The sequence below is a fragment of the Macrobrachium rosenbergii genome, chromosome 6, assembly GCF_040412425.1.
Source record: "Macrobrachium rosenbergii isolate ZJJX-2024 chromosome 6, ASM4041242v1, whole genome shotgun sequence".
Classification (NCBI taxonomy): Eukaryota; Metazoa; Arthropoda; class Malacostraca; order Decapoda; family Palaemonidae; genus Macrobrachium; species Macrobrachium rosenbergii.
In genome coordinates this window covers 28,913,311-28,934,134 of record NC_089746.1, presented here as the reverse complement: position 1 = coordinate 28,934,134, position 20,824 = coordinate 28,913,311, and the positions used below count along the sequence as shown (strand labels likewise).

Genomic DNA, 20,824 nt, shown 5'->3' with positions numbered 1-20,824 from the left:
AATATAGGAGTCTACAAGAAAATAAAAGTAATTGAAGGTATTTTCCCTTTCATCCTCTTGCATAAAGACAAAATCTTGAAGTCATTTTCATTTCACAGAAAGAACAAGTCTTTATCAGGCCTTGATATGTAATGTATATAGGGTAATTAACAGTTTTCCTTTGTTGAAAGTTTGAATTAAGCTTTATTACACTCATCTGCATATATACGTACGTATGTATTTGATGTAAAGGCATATTTTTCCGTGTATGTAGTTTTAACTAGAACTTGTACTGTTCGAAAAAGAAATTTATTAAGCTTTCGAAGGGACCATCTCCTTGCTTCCTCAGGAAGGTTTGTTTACATTTTTTGACAACTATCTGCACTTGTTACGTCATTCTTGACAATGAAATTCAAAAGGGAATGTGATTTAGATTTGTTTAGTTAGTGTTGAAGTAGCTTCAAGAAGTTTTCGTCTACATATGTCAGAGTTTTTAAAATCTAATAGGATTTTCCTGTGTCATATCTCGTTGTCTTCGTTCAAGTCCGTAGATTAACGTATATTAGTCTGGTCACATGTTATACTTGGCAATTCATAGATACATGATTTATTAGGTTCTGATTTTTCATCTCTAGCTGAAGTCCTGTTAACAGGTAATGTATATGTGTATAGTAGACGGTTTTACAAATTCTTAGGTAAATTATCAGAAAGACCTTGTCTTGGCACGTTTGGGGCATCATAAGAAGATATTCACCCTCTATAAGAAAGAATATAATTATCTTTCTTTTTTTTTTTATAATGCAATTGTCTTGCGTTTTCAATTGATTCATTTATAAATACAAGATTATAAGCATGTTGCTAAATGAATGTGTCTGATTCCCAGTTAAGTAAACTCATTGTAATATTAAGGTTCTTAAGAGTGAATTCGAAATCTTTTTTATAAACTCAAACTCTACAAAGGATAGAAGAGTAACCAAGAACGGTTAATGCATTGTTATTATCTATTTCAGCTAAATTATAATTTATGTACACACACACACACACACACACATATATATATATATATATATATATATATATATATATATATATATATATATATATATTAAATTCCTCTGCTCTTATATATATATATATATATATATATATATATATATATATATATATATTAAATTCCTCTGCTCTTATACGAATAGTATTCTTGACGCTTAACATCTCCCAGTACATCATCAAACAATCAGACTAATAGGCTTAGGATATGTTTATAGATTTATAATATTTTAAATACCGTTAATCTCTCATGAATTACAATCTTCATAAATTCATGTTTTTTATGGAAGATGGCTATAATCTTGTGCGTTTATTTTTAAAAACAAATTTCGTTAATGAAGTAACCTGTAAAAAGAGCAAGAGAAATATGCATCGGATACTAAATAATTAAAATTCTTGAAAGGTTAAATTGGCTGCTTATCTTTCCTTGAAGTCATTGTTGAGTAGCATAAACCACATTAATATTCAGTGAGTAAAGAAAACTATACTCTCTCTCTTTCTCTCTCTCTCTCGTCCTCACTGTAACAGTCATTATGCTTCGGTAAACGCTTAGATTATCCACATCATTTCCAGATGTCGTTATGTTAAAGCAACGACATCACCAACTGTTACAAGTGATGTCATTTAACTGCCTTTGTCTCGAGGGGCGTCGTATTCCTTCATTAAGTCTGCTACGTATCCTAACTTTTAATAGCTCATCCCTCTCCCCCTCTCTTCATCGAAATGTCGCCTCAGTATTATTTCATGCATTATGCTTAGTTCTCGTTTCAGTTTCGTAGAGTTCAAAGGCTTCTTTTTTTTTTTGTAAATAAACTATAAAGCATAGGGTAATCTAACAACAGATATAGTCATGTTGTTAAGCCTTGAAATTTGTACATCACTGTTTCACCATTTTGTGTTCTTATGCATTTTCTCTAATAAATATTTGCGTTTACTCCAACTTCTGCTCATGTTGGCTTTCTTCCGTATCATCTCTAACAAATGATGTTTGCAATTCTAAATGTATTAAATAAAGACATTATATTTGTACACCAAAGAGGCCAATTTGTTTGTCAAAAATCCTATAATGTGAATAAAGTATCTGATTTACATCTCTCTCTCTCTCTCTCTCTCTCTCTCTCTCTCTCTCTCTCTCTCTCTCTCTCTCTCTCTCTGTTCGTTACATATCTTAATCCCTTATTTATGTCGGAGCTGTCTTTTCTTGTCTTCTCTAAGCTTGATAAAAGGTAATAAGTAATCCTATTCTCGCGCTGTCTCTCCCTCCCATTAGCCCGGAAATTTTAGGCATTATATCCACATCAAGTTTAGTGTGATTCATAGTGTTCATTGATATTCATAGCACAAACATAACCTGTTTTGGGTAGATGGGTAGGGGTCCAGGAGATTCTTGGAATACAAAAAAAGAAGAAAGAAAATACAATGATGAACCGAAACAGCAGCGCTTATTGAAATTCCTCTTGTTTAAAATGAAAATGTTGAATGGCAATGGTAACCGCATTGGTTCACAAATGTAACTTGGAAGACATGATGTTAGATACTTTGTTCATTTGTTCACGGGGTAACGTCTTTTCCAATCCCTCCTTCCCCACCTTTCCTTGGGGTTTTCTCAGAATTTGGCTCCTTCAAATATGCTGCTTCTCCTCATTATCCCCTAAGGCATGGGAGCTTATAGGTAAGTTTTTGCCTACATTTGGTAAGGCCTTGCGACTTGCGAGGCAAGTAGAATATTGACAAGAAATTATACTTTGAATTGTTGGTTATTTATATATATTGTTTTCATTTTATGCCTTCGATAATTCTCCTTGTTTATAGTTCTGGCATTATGATAATCAGATTATTTATATATCTGATGGCCTCAGAGACATCATAATTTCATCTCCCGGGTCCATACGCGAAGCCTTCGCAAATAACTGTTGTATACAAACATAAAAACTAATTCCGTGCTGTTTGGTGTTAAATTTGGAGTATTTTATTCCCTCTCTTTTGTGTAGAAACTTTTTAGAAACCCAGGAAAGTGCTTTTTTCAAGACACAAATCAATTTCCCCTAAGCGATCCACATTTGCCCAGTTCAGATTATAAAGCCTTTTGCTTGACTTGGTCATATTTGAGAGAGAGAGAGAGAGAGATCCACGTTAGATAGTGATGTTGTGTTTGAATGTTTTCCCCTTAAATTCCAAGATTTCAATTTAGCGCCTTATTTCTTTCATAATTTGTACAGATAATTATTTCGCAAGATATTGTTCTTTCTCCATTACAGTTGAAGATCAGGTTCATAAATAGGGGTTAAAACAGGTGCTACACACAGCTTGGATTAACTTTAGTGCTTAATAATAATAATAATAATAATAATAATAATAATAATAATAATAATAATAATAATAATAATAATTTACCTTATTTCAGTTTGTGGACGTAAAAAAAGAGAATTTAGGCTAGCTAGACAGTACAACATACATTAACGATACAAAAAATATATAAGATAGTTCTGTAGATTATTCATATTCCGTCGCCTTATGTAATGGAGAGGGTAGAAGGTAACCTTATGAAGGTAAAATGTACTACCTGCTTATCTATCATTATCATGCCTTAAAACCTTAATAGCTCTGTAGCGGTCATCAACATAACGAGTTGATTATATCTGATTCATTATGCCATCGGATTTACTATTTACTTTTGACATTTTAATGGCAGTATGTGTTTACCGGAATTTATAATTACTTGCAGCTGTGTTTTGGTACAGTTTTTCATAATATCATGGGTGATCTTTGCCTATTGCCTATTATGTACGATCCTTTTTTTTATGTATATTACTGTTTTGTCTTTTCTCTTGTTATCTTATTTTTTATCATATTTACTTAGCCTCCCGATTCTCGGCAAGTCTAGTAATGAGATAGCTAATTTGTGCCCTTCTTCGCCTCAGTTGAGACCCACCAAATTCAACCAGCTGTTAGGTACATAATAAACTGCGTAGTTTAACAGAGGCACTTAATGAAACTGGTGGTAGTGAGGTGATCTCCCTAACAACTTGACTAAAAAATATTATGATGGCAGTGTTGCTCACTTGATGTAAAAATGTTGGAATATTGTCAATATAATTATTTCGAGTTAACAAGACATGCCACCACTATTATTATTTTTATCATCATTAAGAAAATTATGGTATTCGGTTCATTCACCAATTTTTCAAGGAATCGAGAAAGAATTCCATCCGAGCGGGATCACTTCGGGGTCTAAGTAGATTATCTTATCCGTTTGGTCAGCAGTTTTCAAATCCTTAAGTTTTACAGAATATCCTTAATATATACAGATGTATTTCAGTTTATTATAAAAGAGATGAGAATATCAGTATGCAAGGCAACATAAGTAACTGTCAGAGTTTACGTGAAATAATCATATATTCTTTTAAAAGCAAAAATGAAGATTTAGGCTGAAGCTGAAGAAATACTAAAAGCATCACAGCTCCTGCAATCCAGTATTTTCTTGCTTTCACGGACCACTGGTATTAAAATGTTCTCTGTAAATCTTTTCACAAGTAATTAGGTTTCTTAAAATATTTTTTTCATCTTCGCACTGCCAAATTTTCTACCCATATTGAATCATTTTTTCTAGATTACACATTCTTAGTCCACTGGTAGCGTTGGCCAAAACGCTTAGGGAAAAAAAATATAATCTGCCCAATTTGCAGCCGTGTACGGCTAGCCCCAGGCCACGAGTAACTTGCTCGCCTAAGCCATTACTTTCCTTGACAGAAATGGCCACGCTTAGATTTACGACATCCGCAGATCTCTAATTTTTGTCCGCGATTTTATCGTGAGGTCAGATCATTTCGGTATCAGCATCATAAGAAAAAAGGGAAGCAAAGAAGTGGAATGTGGTCCACCACCTTACGCAATTCTACAAGTGTAGAGGCATCTTCGAGAGGACGCCGTATTTAGCCCAGGAGACGAATTTTTTATGAAATGCGAGGTGCTGTTTGTCGTAGTTGGAATAATAAATTTAAATGAAAACAGTAGAACAGAATGGGGAACACAAATCATTATTGAAACGACGATCGGAATATAATAAAAGCTCTCCGGAAAGTCATCAACCAAAGAAGGAAAGGAGGTATTTCGTAACGACAGTAGCTAAATATGTATAAAATGGGGTAATGTGGTCAGAGAAACAAAGAATATTGAATTCAGCATGCCCATTCTCCGTTAAAGCCAACTGCCATGTCTTGTCACAAAAGATATTCCAGTGGTTTGATTAAGCTTAATTAACCATATCTCCCAAAGATAGTATACGTTCTAGAACGGTTTAGTCAAATCTTGGCTGGATAAAGTGAAATTCTGTGAAGTGAATCAGTTGTATTTGACGCCGCTGTGATGGAGGTTGAAAATTTTTTTAGATGCTTGTAGGTGGCGTAACGGTTAGAGACTCTCTCTCTCTCTCTCTCTCTCTCTCTCTCTCTCTCTCTCTCTCTCTCTTGGATTTTCAAAGGAGCGCGGTCGATGAGAGAATAAAACTCTACAATGCACAGCGTTGTGTTAATCTAGTATGTTTCAAATTAAGATTGGCATTGTTATTGTACTGTAACCAATATACAGATTAATGTAATGTAGCTTAATGCTGCGAGAAAGACATGTTGAACTAGGAGCGCACTGTAATAACTGCTTATCAAATAATTAAATGATTCATCATTCTAAATCGTCTTTAATATCGTTAATGGCTCGGAAAAGGATATTACTTCATGTGGAAGATGAGATCGCGAATACTACAATAAATCTATATATATGTTATTCATATACAAGGTATCATCACAGTTAACATCATTTAGCAACAGTTATCACTGTTGCATCAACAACACAGCAGACTGATAAATTCCAGGACGAGGAACAACTGAAGGATATTTTAGATCTTTAATTTAACTTTTGGGCACTACTCTGGTGCACCTATTGTAGTCTTATGATTTTGAAATTGTATATACCTTCATCAAATCCGTGTCTTCATTCTCATTTCAGCTGCTTTCGAAATTGGCACCAGAGTAGTGCTGAAACGTTAAAATAAAGAGTAGAATATATGCTTCGGTTTCCCTCATCCTGAAATTCGTCTGTCTACTGAGATTTCCAAAGTCCACCACAGTTCTATGTGAGTGGAGAGGGCTTTTGTGTGCTGATTATTTGTGTGGTTCGTCAGTGTCTGGGACATTATTATTATTATTATTATTATTATTATTATTATTATTATTATAGTACTGAAAAATTTCATTGTAAGCAGGCACGGATTTCTCAGTCTCTCTTTTTCACCCTCTCCTAAGAATTGTGTCGTAGTGCAACTGCGAGGTTTTCTTCCTGTTACACCTTTCAAACCTTTTAACTCAATTTTCCTTTCAGCGCTGAATGACCTAATCTTATATTCCTATCCTATCCTTAGTCTCCCTTCGAGTGTCCCGTCCTCACCCGGTGTACAAAAACGCATATCAAGTGTCTCTCACATGTCACTCGCCCTCAAGCAATAATTCAAGTGTTTCTCACTGCCCCCTAAACAACACTGAAATGTTCCATCCTTGCCTCCATACAACGAGTCAGCGGTTGCTCACTTACCTCAAACAAATTGAGTGTTTCTCACTTGACTTCAAACATCAAATCAAATGTTCTCACTTTCCCCCAACCCTAAGGAGTTAGTGCCGTCACCTTGAACGCAGTGCAAATTCGTGGCCTGAGGTTTGGCACGCGTCTGTCTCACTCGCCCTCTCCCTCTGCCTCCCTCTCTCTCCCCAGCCTCTTTCATTTCTTTCGCCTTCTGCCTCTCCAGTCTGCTGCCCGCCCCTGTAATTCGCGACTTCCGGACCCCAGGTGAAGTTCCACTGGATAAATAACGGGAATAATTGCGGGGGTCAAAAGGGGAGTTCGCGGTCTGTTATGATGAATCAGTGGAAGGGTTCAGTGTCCGCGGTTTCTTTGCCGCTGCTGCTAATGTTCTATTGCTGCTGTTCAAACAAGCTTAATCTTCCCCATTAACAACTTAATTAGCTCCGCTGGGCTATTAAATGCTGTTGCTTTCATAAATGGGACTCTGCTTGGGGTGGTAGCCCATAGTTTTCCACTGTTTTTTTGTGTTGCTTACGGTTTTTCTTTAATTCATCTTAGGCAGTGTTCTTAGAAGATAGTATATAGGTACGTAAGAGCGCGCATGTGTGTATGGATGTATTTTCATTAACCAAAACGACCTCTTAACTCCTCGATTTCCTCATGGTTTTTTGGATACGTTTCCTTAGAAAGTGTGTGAAGATCAAGAGGTTAGGAGGTGGTCGTTTTTTTTTTTTTTTTTTTAAATCTACATTTTTGGTGAATACAGTCGGCAGAAACCATGTATACATGAGTAGGAATACATACATTTATATATATATATATATATATATATATATATATATATATATATATATATATATATATATATATATATATATATATATATATCGTTTAACGTGCTATTTCCCATTTTTCATATGGGTTAAGCACGATGCCTTCTTTGAGGGGCTTTGATTTGGCGTTGGGGTAGGCCGTAGCCTCGATCGGCTGCCCTGCCTGACATCGCTTAGACCCCGGTAGCATATGTGCATATGTATCTTGCCAAATCCCCAGCTCCCTTTCTCCCAGCAGCGAGGAGACGTGAGTGGTTAGGCCGACAGTTCGAGACGTGTAAGGCGTCTGTTATGTTTTTCTTTTTTTAGAAGATGCTGGAGTGGCTTTGTTTGTGTGTGTATTTGTCTGTAACACCCATTTGCTTTCAGCAAACCTATCCGTTGGTTACATACATAATCCCGGGGTGTCTACACGGATAGCAAAGTGTCCGCCCCATGACCGGCCGGCTGCGGATTTGAACCCGCGACACAGACTTCTTATGAAGTCCGAGTCGGCTGCTCTACCGACCGAGCCATCGAGGCTCCTATATATATATATATATATATATATATATATATATATATATATATATATATATATATATATATATGCAGTGTTCTCCATTATTATTTATGAGAACTGTAAAAATGATTTTTCTTCCATGGAGGTCTTCCTCTACACTGATCGAGAAACACCGGAGAGAGCCGGAACTACTGTATAACAACACCACCTTACCCTAATGTTAAGTATATCTTAGTTTAACCAGACCACTGAGCTGATTAACAGCTCTCCTAGGGCTGGCCCGAAGGATTAGATTTATTTTTACGTGGCTAAGAACCAATTGGTTACCTAGCAACGGGACCTACAGCTTATTGTGGAATCCGAACCACATGAAACAACAAAACTGACTCCTAAGACCTTCAGTAGTATTGCACGCAAATGCTATTCTGGATTACTGCGGTGAGTATGGCTTCTTGAAGTGGCTTCAGGAGGGGGGAAAAAAATTTGGCCCTTCATGGTAGTGGATCATTACAGAGTCTGCATTCAAATCTTCACCGCCCGGATGCACCCTCCCCGATGAGGGTCAATTTGGCACAGGGCTCGTGAGCTTATGAATTTTGCATGTTCTATGGACTGCACGTTTGTAGAGATATGTAAGTTTACAAATGGAAATACACCTCTCGTGCATTTAACTCTAATCTTCATTTCTTAATATTTTCAATTAGATTTCGACTGATGTGCTCTGAAAACCCGGTTTTGAAATAAAAGGGATTTTGTTCACTCATAGACCTATATGATGCTTGGAAAGATCTGAATGCTTAAATTGGTATATGTGGGCGACTTATATTTTACAGTATATACTATATATATATATATATATATATATATATATATATATATATATATATATATATATATATATATATATGTGTGTGTGTGTGTGTGTGTGTGTGTGTGTGTGTGTGTGTACATACATACATACATAAAATATATTTCTGTGCATTCACCCCTGTGACGCAACTCTGCTATAAGAAAGCAGGTATTTTTGCATGCCTTCATAGATGCCTGTTTTGGTGTATAGAGTACATTCATTAATGGATAGCCTATTTGTCGTACCTATTTGGATAAATACCATTTTGTTAACAAGGGTTAATAGTGGCCTATTGATGGTTATAAATCGTAATAAAATATCCGTAAGAGATAATGACGGTTCTGATATAATTGCCCTTCGCCAAATAAAATGCGCTATTTCTGTTGCCTCTTCAGGTGGTATTTGTACGGTCTCTATTATATATTGTTCCTGTATTCTTTATATGCATATGGTTTTGAGCTAAGGTACAGTATCTTATTACGATTTTCTTGAAATCAAATTTAAGCTTATTCTTCCTATCGTTGCCCGACCCCAGCCCCCTGCCCCCCCATCCTGTTGTGAGAGCACCAGATGGTCAAGAAAACCTCGCTACCGAAACACCGTATTATTGAGCGCGGTAGTCAAGACTCGTCTAATGAAGAACTGGAGATTACATCTGATCGGCAATTAAGGCAGAGGATACGTAACCTGTTACTCGTAATGAATCGCAGCCCACTTTAGAAGATGTAGATGTTTGCCTTCAGCACGAGAAGAAGTGCTTAAAACCGTCCGGGAGAATTGATGACTTCCGGTGCGAGCCGGAGTTAAAGACCCCCCGAACGCCTTTTACTCGAGGGAAGAGAAGGGCGCGAGAGACTCGGAGAGATCTTGGACGTGATGCTAAGGTCGACTTAGAAGTCGCCCGTTATGGGATTTTAACCTCTGCCGCTAACGTTGACAAATTCGATAAGAGAAGATCTGCTGGCTGAATGTTCTAATACCTCCGTCGGGCAGAACACGTGCTAGTAATTACTACCTTTTCCCCGTGTTATTGTTAAGAATTTATTTGTTTAACTTTTAACCGAATTAAGACAGACACTGACAGCGTAAACTTGAGATCGCATCCGACTCCTGGACTGCATGGTGCGAATGTCAAACGCACAACAGAGCGACTTTATAGCTAGTCTGGACAAAACTGGCGCGTGCCAATAATGCTTCTTGTCTACCAGTTTTTACTCTCTGGAGACCGAACCTGAAATTCCACTCGCTTGAATTTTGTATCAGGCGTCGAGACAACACTGCGTGCTCTTTAATCATGAGTTCAGAGGGTGTTTTTTAAGTGCTGTTGCTTGAGGTTTCGAATGCGTTTCTGACTCAGTATGGTGGCTTCGGGAGATGATCTTGCTTTGAGATAGTGTCCTTGTTTTATGTATTTTGAAAGCGGTTGTTTACTCTCAATATCGCGCATAGCCATTCGATTTCAGTTTGTGTGATATATTTCCATATGATCGTGAGATTGTGTGATTTGTTTCTACATAAACTTCAGTAATTTTAATACAAGTCCGTTTTAACTTCATATATTGAGAAAGACATTTAATTTTGAGAGCATAGCATTGCAAGTTTTCCACTGTTGCTCTGATAACTTGGATGCCGTTTCTGCCATAAGGTACTTGATGACACATCTTGGGATTCAAAAGTTGTTTTGTTGTATAAATCGAATGCAACAGGGCATTTTTTTTTATATCAAATGTAGTGGTCTGGTTGTTCCCTTCCACTTTAGCAATGGAACTGATTCTTTGTTCAATCTTTCCTTGTTCTTAGAAGTTTGATAGTTCTAATTGCACAATAGACTGTTCATAGAACGACTTGTCTACTTTGTGTGAAATAAAAATCTTGTTGCTTAATCTGGATAGTTATTAGGTTGAGTAATTGCACAGTCCTATGATTGCTGAGATTTAGGGATAAAAAAAGAAGCTCTAGCACAAATGGAGCAGTTCTGTGAGAATTTTAAAATAGTATTTTAGGAGATGGACGAATCTTGTTTATTTGGCAGGGTATGATGTAGATCAATAGTAATTCTCTTCTTGTTACATGGTTGAAAGTTCTGTGGAAGTCACGTCGTGTAATGGATGCTTGACTTACTTTTCAACCGAGTAGCTACAATTACCGGAGTGGAGTTTTATCACTTTCTTTACTAGTGTGTAAAATTGTTATTATATCCTGAAGTGGAATTTACTTAAGCACAAAGAATATGATGAACGTAGAAAATAAATCCTTGTATTGTGGAATGTTTCAATTGAAATATTTTATAATGTTATCCAACTCTTTTAACGTTAATCCTAATCCACGCTGGAACGTCATTTTTCGGTAAATATTTTTCCTTCGTTTTGACTCAACAACTTTTACCACATAATGTTTTCTGTAATGTTACCTGAAAGATTTTGAACGAGACAGAATCCTGTCTTTAGGCAAGAAAGGGTCGTTCGTGGACACCGAAGTTCAGTTCATGTGATACATTCCCATATGAACTAAAGTTCGTGTGATATAAGCGTTGGCTTTAGGTCGTGTAATGCATTCCTGTATTAATTTCGGTTCGTGAAGTACTTTTGCACGAACTTCAGTTTGGGTAATATATCCACATGAACTATATGGTTCGCGTCACTGTTTCCACATGACCCACTGTACAGTTCGTGTGACTATGTTGCCACGTGATCTGTATTCAAATAACATTCACGGGTACATTTTATGTAAGGAAAAAGCAATAAATTAGCCTTTAACGTTTAATCACCTTCAGTTTAAGACATTAGCTAATAACGTGTTCAAAAGACAGATACTCGTCAGGTAATATATAAAATGGCGTCTTTATGGTCCATAATGGATGGCTCAGGAGAAAGTGTCACCTGAGAGTTTTAGGTCTTGCAACCTGCGACAAGAGGTCGCTAAGTAGCATTTCTTCACACAGTTATTTGTTCTTATATAGTAAACACAACAGATACAGTACTGGCACCCAGTCAGGCTCTTTGAAATTACTTTTACATCTCAGTAAGAGCCCTACGTATTAGAGAAGATTAATATCCGCTTACTTGCGAGTCAACTTTCTCCTAAAATTTGTTAACGTAATTCAGTCACTAACTTTAAGACGGCATGGAGATCTTGACATGTATATCGTATACATATGAAGACATCCTTCTTTTCCTTTGAAATTGATAAATGAATAAATCATTCAATCAATCAATAATATGACCTGATGGCAAAAAGTAATTGTATACACCATTTAGAATTAAAAGATTTTTTTTAAAGCTTTGCTTTAAAGTTTATAAAAGCGAATGTATGATATGCACAGGTTGTTATCCTTAGTGTTAATATTAAGTAACTTCCAAGTTGTTCCAGTTCATCAATAGTGATGCCAATGTGGCATTCAGAACTCGATTATATTAACCTTTTGTGCTCTGACTTTGGATTCCAGATTAGATTTTTAACAGGATAGATTTTGGCCTTCTTGAATATCCGCTGGTCGTCAAATATGCCTCCATTTGTCTGTTCGTTGTATTGGGACTAGTGTACCCATACTATCAAAAACTACGCAATATAAAAAGAGGGTCGAGACTGATCAAGGGAACTAAATGTTGAATGCTTTCGTATAGGACAGTGGTGTAAGAGAGTCTGGCCCCGGCCTGGCCGACGGCGATTTTAAATTTTAACATGAAGTTTAAACTTGTTTTGCATAAAGAAAAATATATTGATGCACATTGCATCTCATTATGTAGAAATTTTCTTGGTAAGGTTAAACTTTGCATCGTGCACTTACCAATAATATTACTACTTATATTAGTGGAAGATTTATCTTTAAATGTCTCAATCTTTGTGTGTAATTGTAGTAGTCTACAAATAATGAATTCCACATTATAACTTGTCTTCCAGCCCTGGCCCAGCCACTCTCACTACTAGCCCCTAAATTTGTTTGCTGAGTAAAGGTACTTAGACCCCAACTATATTGATTTATATTTTACTGAAATTCGGTTTTAGAGTTGAAACCAAAAAGAAAGCACCATCTCCCTTGTCCCATCCGAATCATCCGCTGGTTTTAGAGTCTAAACAGCTTAATAACATTTGCCTTTTTATAGGTTGACTTTACGCAGAGATCAGCCCTGGTTTTTAGGCTAAAACCGAGCTGCCATTTTCCCTAAAAAAAGACCTTTATATTATGGTATAGAGTCCCTGAAGTAGCCATTTCTTTTGAATATAATTAGTACACTACTCGCTAGCGGTGTTTATGGTGCTCTTCTCACTCGTCGTCTTTTATCATCATCATTATCCCCTTGTTTCTTCTTAGAGGCCTCTCTATCGGCCCTCATCTGGCTCATCAAGCGTGTCCTTTTTTATTCGTCAGTTATAGCTTCTAACTTTCTTGAATAACTAGCTTTTGTACGTCATAACTATCTCCGAATGGATGTAGGTGTAATTCCTCCGTAGGTAATGTCTCCTAGTTTTCTCGCCTATTTAGTTCGTGGGAAACCTTTTGTGTACTTAGGTGGTATAGCCTACTAGCCTCTCCTTTTTTCATAATATCAACTAGCTGGTATCTGAGTATAAAACTATACAGATCGCCTTAAATATTTGTCTTATGAATCCAAAAATCCCCTTCTTTCATCTCAATCATCCAGTTAAAATCTGTAATGCCTGTCTGCTCGTTCTTAATCTTCTGATCGTAAAAATGATCTAAATTAGTGAAATAGCCTTCCCCTTTTTCATTTCACCATGGGATAATGTTAACAATTTGATATGTAATGGCAGTATAATGTTCCATCGGGTAATATGTATGAGTGTATTAATGGAGTAATGTCTGCTTATTTTGTGGTGAAGGTATCTAGAAAATTAACATTATATTCATAGAATTTTTACGTGTTGAAAATTTCTGACTTATCCTCGAACAAATCATCCCTGACTATTAAGAAGGGATTTATTTTTCCCCATATTTATGGTCACATTTCCGATAAGTCACCATTCCCAGAAATAAAAAGTTCACTGAAAGCAAAGACATATTTTTCAAACAATGCCTGATTAGTGTTGCGTGTACAATCTTTTCAACAAAGAACCTGATTAGTGTTGCGTGTAAAATCTTTTAAACAAAGAACCTGATTAGTGTTGCGTGTAAAATCTTTTAAACAAAGAACCTGATTAGTGTTGCGTGTAAAATCTTTTAAACAAAGAACCTGATTAGTGTCGCGTGTACAATCTTTTAAACAAAGAACCTGATTAGTGTTGCGTGTACAATCTTTTAAACAAAGAACCTGATTAGTGTTGCGTGTACAATCTTTTTAAACAAAGAACCTGATTAGTGTTGCGTGTACAGTCTTTTTAAACAAAGAACCTGATTAGTGTTGCGTGTAGCAGGGGTCTTTCTGTATAAGGCTCAATTTTCTCAAGCTATGAATTCAGTGTGCGTTCAGGAAGTTCAAGCGCAGATTTTCTCAAGCTATGAATTCAGTGTGCATTCAGAAGGTTCAAGCACAAATAAAAAAAAAACGGAAGTTTTGTCGGATAACGGCCTGATATTACTGTCATAATTGTTATTTGATTACTGATGGCTTGGTGTATGAGTGCAGTTGCGTTTTATTGAATATTATTTTCCCTGAGTTCAGTAGTGTATGTTATTCGATGTGCTGAGGACGAATATTAACGTTGCAAATAATCATACTACATAAAGGAAGTCAATACGGCTATAATTTCAATGTCGTACCAGTTCGTAGTTATTTATTAACACAAATTTGCTGACCTTATTTCCATATTATTTCAGATTTATGCTTAGCTTTTCGTATTACATAAGCCCTGCAATATTTAATTCGTAGCCAGGTTTTGCCCCAAATAGGTACCCCAATTTTTTCACTTCATTTAGTGAATATTCGTCTTTGTGACAACCATATTATCAGGAGGCGTTTTTATGACAATTGAGGAAGTTGATCTGCCATAAAGGATGGAGATTTGTTGAAAATAAAAAAAATAATTTAATAAGGTGACAGGAAAATGACACAAAAACGAACGTTTATTGGGAAATATATGTAGTTTCCCCCATGTCAGGTGTGAAAGATTTCAAAAAGGGTGCATAGATAAAGTGAAAGTTTATCGTAAGATTCGTATGATTTTCCGTTTTAATATTTTCAAAAATGTGATGATAAGAGAAAAAGGTATGAACGGCGCCGAAGAAGACCTTCTTAGACGCCGGACATACCTTTTTCTTTTACCATCAAATTTTTGAAAATATTAAAACGGAAAATCATATGATTAAAACGGAAAATCATATGACTCTTACGATAAACTTCCTTTCAATCTATGCAGACACTGCTCACTGCTCTGCCAGGTCATGTAAACAAATCAGTCACTCAGTTAGCCTCCTATATTAATGCAACGAGAAAACATTAAAACTGACATCATCAGAAACTTTGTTTTAATGCTGAAATGGTTTTTTTTTTTCATATCACTGTTTGAGAGGATTATATTCATAATGTGTACTGAAATCGTAATTTTGTATTAGACTTAGGCAGTATTACTTTTTTGCGAAGTTTACTCTTTATTCATCACTAATTTGCTTTTATTCTCATAAAGTGTCAGCGGCGCTGAATGGGTATTAAGTGTTTTGTAAATAGTTTTTATGCAAATGAAAGGAAATAGATAAAGCTCGTTAGATTAAATGCGTTAAAGTAGGTAGGAAAGATTTACGCAAATACGGGTCGGTTGTCATTCTTATAAAATATTGACATCTATAACTTCCATTCTTCATGTGAGATTTTAGTGCTGAACAACTACAATGCTGCTAATAGTAACTATAATATATATATCTAAGCAAGTAATGTTAAAGTGTAATAGTTCGACCTCATTGCAAATAATTTTGTTGCAATTGTTATTCTCGGTATAATTTAAAGTTATTTAAGCTTATGAGATGATGAGCAGTAAGAAATCCAGGCATATACTGATATAGTGTGTCAGATTCAACTCAATAATGATGTATGTATATATATATATATATATATATATATATATATATATATATATATATATATATATATATACATCATTATTGAGTTGAATCTGTCACACTATATCAGTATATGCCTGGATTTCTTACTGCTCATCATCTCATAAGCTTAAATAACTTTAAATTATACCGAGAATAACAATTGTAACAATATTATTTGCAATGAGGTCGAACTATTACACTTTAACATTACTTGCTTAGCTTTCTTGCTGGTCACGATCTTCGTATAAGTTTACTTGAAAACTAAACTTTACAGAAGGCAATTGATTAACTGGACTCACCTGCTTGATGCTTTAGAAACTAGCTTCTCCACCTGCATGGTGGCGGTCGGGGGAGAGAAAAGGTGGCAAGGATGATGGTGGTGATGATACCCTGTTGGAGAAGAAAAAGGAGTAATTACAGTCACGGAAGAATGAGGGATATTTAGATGATCTTAGTAGTTTATATATTCACTTGGTCTGCAAGTAACTTTATGTTTGAATATAAGACTTAGGGCGTAGATTTAGAGGAATCAGGTCTTTCCCATACCCAGTTTCTCATTTCTTCTAAGATAAATTAAGGGAAACGGTCCAAAGCATGCTGAACCTCTATTTCTTTTTATAATGGAAGTGAAAGCTAACGCAATCGAAAATATTCAATGATAGAAGAGATTTATTTCAAAGTCGATGTCATTCTGCCCTTCGGGCATGTATTGAAATACTGTACATTTGTACATTTAAAATATATATAAAGCAACCGATATCTTTATCCCACTGTTCCTGACACGCGTGGGGCCTTATTATCCTTCAGGGGACAAATGATGCTGTGCTCATTTACACACACACACACACACAGCGTGCGCGCGCGAATTACACTGTCCTGTTTCTGTTTCTGTTCCTGCCCCCTATACACTGTCGAGCTTTGGAATTTTCTTCCTCCAATTGTGTTTCCTACTCTTGTGACCTTTCTCCCTTTAAGAAGTATAAAAAGGTGTATCGCTTTCTTCATAGTTAAGACTAACCACACACCATTCCGCTTACTTTCTCTTGCTTTCTTCGGCTAGGGCAAAAAAAAAGAGGGCGGGGGATTAGGTTGCCCGTCCCGTTGGCATTTGCTCTCGGTAAAAAGTAGACTTTGTTGTTCTTAAAGCCACGGGAAAGTTTTCGGAGCTTTAGCAGAGAGAGGTCAGGTAGTCGCTTGTCTTTGGCGCATCATATTCTTCGCGGTTCCTTCTGCCAAAGTCAAGTGTTAGGCTCAGGTGAAAGTCAACGCTTTCAAGCATCGTTACGACGGACAGCGAATGTCATGGGAAGCGTGGTAAAGATCGAAACATAAAAATAAAGAAATAATAAGTTTCCATAACACGCGTTAGGATGCACAATAAGAATGAAGTAGTGAAAAAAATAAAGGGAATTCGTTATGTAAACTCAGTAGTGGGAAGTTTAGTTAGAACATCTCGCCAGAATTTCTGCAAGTTTCTTGTAACAGTCAATCAAAACCAGTGTTTGGAGACATCTTATATTTCTGAGAAGATAGACTCTGATCTGAGTAACCTGAGAGAAGATAGACTCTGATCTGAGTAACTCGAGAAAAAGAATCATCAGTAGGAGAAATTTTTGAATCAATAATGGCGTCCTTATTCTTAAAACCACAAAATCAGTGGATGGTTTTATGCCGAGTGATTATATAGCTTAATTTAGTGTTGGTGATAATGGTTATAAGTTCATTATAATACAACATAAATAACAAAACATAAATACGCGAGGAATCGTCGAGACTCATAAAACAGGGGGACTTTTTTATTTGCCTTAAAAACCTAAAAGCTGCAGTCGAAACTAATTGAATATTTCCAAGCTTTGTTATTATCATACTATAATTAAAGATATTAGGGAAATGGCCCACTGTTTACAAAGTTAAGCACGCTAATTTGCTGCAATTGCAGCAATTATAACGCATCTTTCTTTTTAAAACATTTTTGTGCTAGCATTCCGGAAATCAAAGGCAGAAAATATGATCACAAACACACACACACACACACACACACATATATATATATATGTGTGTGTATATCTAATGTATATATATATATATATATATATATATATATATATATATATATATATATATATATATATATATATATATATATATATTTATAAATTTGCTGGTCACTTTTATCAGATACACATGTCGTATTATAGGCCACAACTTATAAATACTTCTTGATTTCTTCAATTTTTGGAAAAGCCTATCACTGCAAGCCTAGAACCAAATGAAGATAAATGAAAGTATACTGATGCCCGGCAGAGATTCGATCTTGGGTCCGGGTATCTGCACGAGGTAACGCTAAGTACATGACCCGCTCTTAACGTACTTATATATGTCTACCGAATCTTATACTTTTACTAGAGCTGGAATAGATCCACCTTCACCTTCGTAGCCAAGTATATGTTCGTTATTTGCTATGCGTATGTTTTTCTTTTTCCAACATTAAGATTTGCTCTAGAGAAAAACTATACAAAGGTCAGAACAACATTCATACTTGAAAAAACTTCCACAATATGGGTTAGTTCATACACCAACACATAAGGTGAATCGGAAGCACCCGGAAACTCCTGCACACATACGATGCAATTCACCGACTTTTGTGTTTCCTTATCAATAACTTTTTCATGGCATCTATCCAGTTTTTTGTAGGCCGTCCCATTCTCCTCCCTCTACACTCATACCAGCTTATCGTACGCCATTCTTTCCAAATGACTGAACTGCCTCAGAACACTGTGATTTATCCTTTCGCTTGTACTAAGCTTTATTTTTTTTTTTTTTTTTTACCAAAAGTGCCAGTTTTAGAATAAAAAAAGATATACGGTGTAAGCCAGCATTCAGCTCAAAATGCTAGTGTTTCTGATGTAAATAAAAACATCCTTATATCGCGCTTTTGAAAATATGGATAATTTTGAATGATTCCTGAGGAACTGAAATACATTTACATTCAAAAAACGTATTTTTTTTTTACCTAAAGAAGTCTTTTAGTCTTCATAAATGTAATAAATAATTAAGTACTAATGAAAATCACAATTTTTCTCACCGGTTTTTAACATTTAAATTTAATTTGTAAAAATAACTATACACTTTTAGGTTCACTACACATCATTTGAAAAAAATTGAATTTGTTTTTATACTGATGAGACAGAGTTGCTTACAGAAAGTTTCACGTTAAATAATAATAAAGGCCAAGACAACGCCCGTGCGTCCCCTTTTAAGGTATGACTTTACCAAGGTTGCTATAGCAATAGGGACTTCGTGGATCAGACGCCCGTACGTTAAGCTTATATACCTTACACCAGAATCAGTCAATGTTGTTGGAATCGGAAACATTTGCCACTGAAACTGATGAAGTCTGCAGTAAGCTGGCAACTTTAGCATCAGAAATCAGCGGCTCAAGACTTAGACAACTTTTGTTGAAGTAATCGGTATTTTTGGCTCTAGATATATATATATATATATATATATATATATATATATATATATATATATATATATATATATATATATATATATATATATATATATATATATATATATATATATATATATATATATATATATATATATAAATATATTATATCACACACACACAATGTATATATACAATCATGAAATTTTTATCACACCGTGATTTATATACAATCATGAAGCTATAAATGTCGCTTAATATCAAATTCACGCTACCTTGGGAATATTCCCGATGGGGAATTATCATCGAAGGGGAATTTATAAGTGATAAATGGATTGGTACTGCCGGGGGGTCGCGATCCCTCGTCACAGATACTTATCCAGCAACTCCAGTGGTAGAACGTCGACTGGAGTTGCTGGACAAGTATCTGTGATGAGGGATAGCTACCCAGCATTACCAATCCATTTGTCACTTATCATTTGTCACTTATAAATTCTCCTCCGGTGATAATTTCCCATTGGGGATATTCCTGAGGTAGCGTGAATTTGATATTGCTTTTATTATTTGTAGCTTCATGATTATATATATATATATATATATATATATATATATATATATATATGTATATGTATATATATATATATATATATATATATATATATATATATATATATATATATATATATATATATATATATATATATATATATATATATATATATATATATATATATATATATATATATATATATATATATATATATATATATATATATATATATATATATATATATATATATATATATATATATATATATATATATATATATATAACAAGCAGCTACAAATGTCCTTTGATATCCAATTCGCTCTACGTCGGAAATAATATATTTACATATATGTTACCCGAAGGGGAATTTTTTAGTTGATAATAAGTTCGTCGTCTCGTGGGCTCGAACCACGGAAGACAAGAACTCAGGACTACAGTGACGCGATTTTAACCTCACTGCCAGAATGAATATAATAGGTAGAATTGCAGGAAGTGAGTTACATTTATTTGACAAAACCTTCGGCATTAAGTAAGTTACAATAACACACAACCAGCTGTAGCAGTATTTTGACCAGGGCTTGGAACCAAGTAGCAGTTTACTCGAATTACTGTGCGCAAACCGTCACTAATACATAGAGCTCGTGAAGCTTGTTATTTTTTTTCTGCTGAAAGAAGTTTTGGAAGGAGATACAAAAAATGTAATAGTGGAATCAGTGATGTACAACAAAAACGCCCAACGGATTCTTGTGCAATTATACATTCTCTGTACAGGCCATCATTATCTTCACTTTCAATACCCATAGTGTGTATAACGTATAGTATCTTATATATAATGCTATGTACAATTGTATGTGCAATTATGAACAGTTACGTATATGTGTTTGTATATGTATATATATATATATATATATATATATATATATATATATATATATATATATATATATATGTATATATATATATGTATATATATATATATATATATATATATATATATATATGTATATATATATATATATATATATATATATATATATATAT

General features: G+C 35.0%; 1 protein-coding gene and 1 long non-coding RNA gene across 7 annotated transcripts in view; one reads left to right on the top strand and one right to left on the bottom strand.

Moving 5' to 3' along the window:
• The window catches only part of LOC136839398 (uncharacterized), a 441,312-nt gene that overhangs the window by 246,960 nt on the left and 173,528 nt on the right, over window positions 1–20,824 (top strand). The gene's annotated exons all lie outside the window — the stretch shown is intronic.
• The window catches only part of twz (BTB/POZ domain-containing protein twz), a 240,450-nt gene that overhangs the window by 189,437 nt on the left and 30,189 nt on the right, over window positions 1–20,824 (bottom strand). For all 4 annotated transcript variants that reach the window (XM_067105387.1, XM_067105385.1, XM_067105384.1 and 1 more), the window contains exon 2: window positions 16,079–16,169. Coding sequence is in view for 1 of the 4 variants with exons in the window: in XM_067105385.1 (XP_066961486.1) it covers window positions 16,079–16,116 (38 nt within the window). In the remaining 3 variants the exon portion in view is untranslated. The remainder of the gene's footprint in view (window positions 1–16,078; window positions 16,170–20,824) is intronic.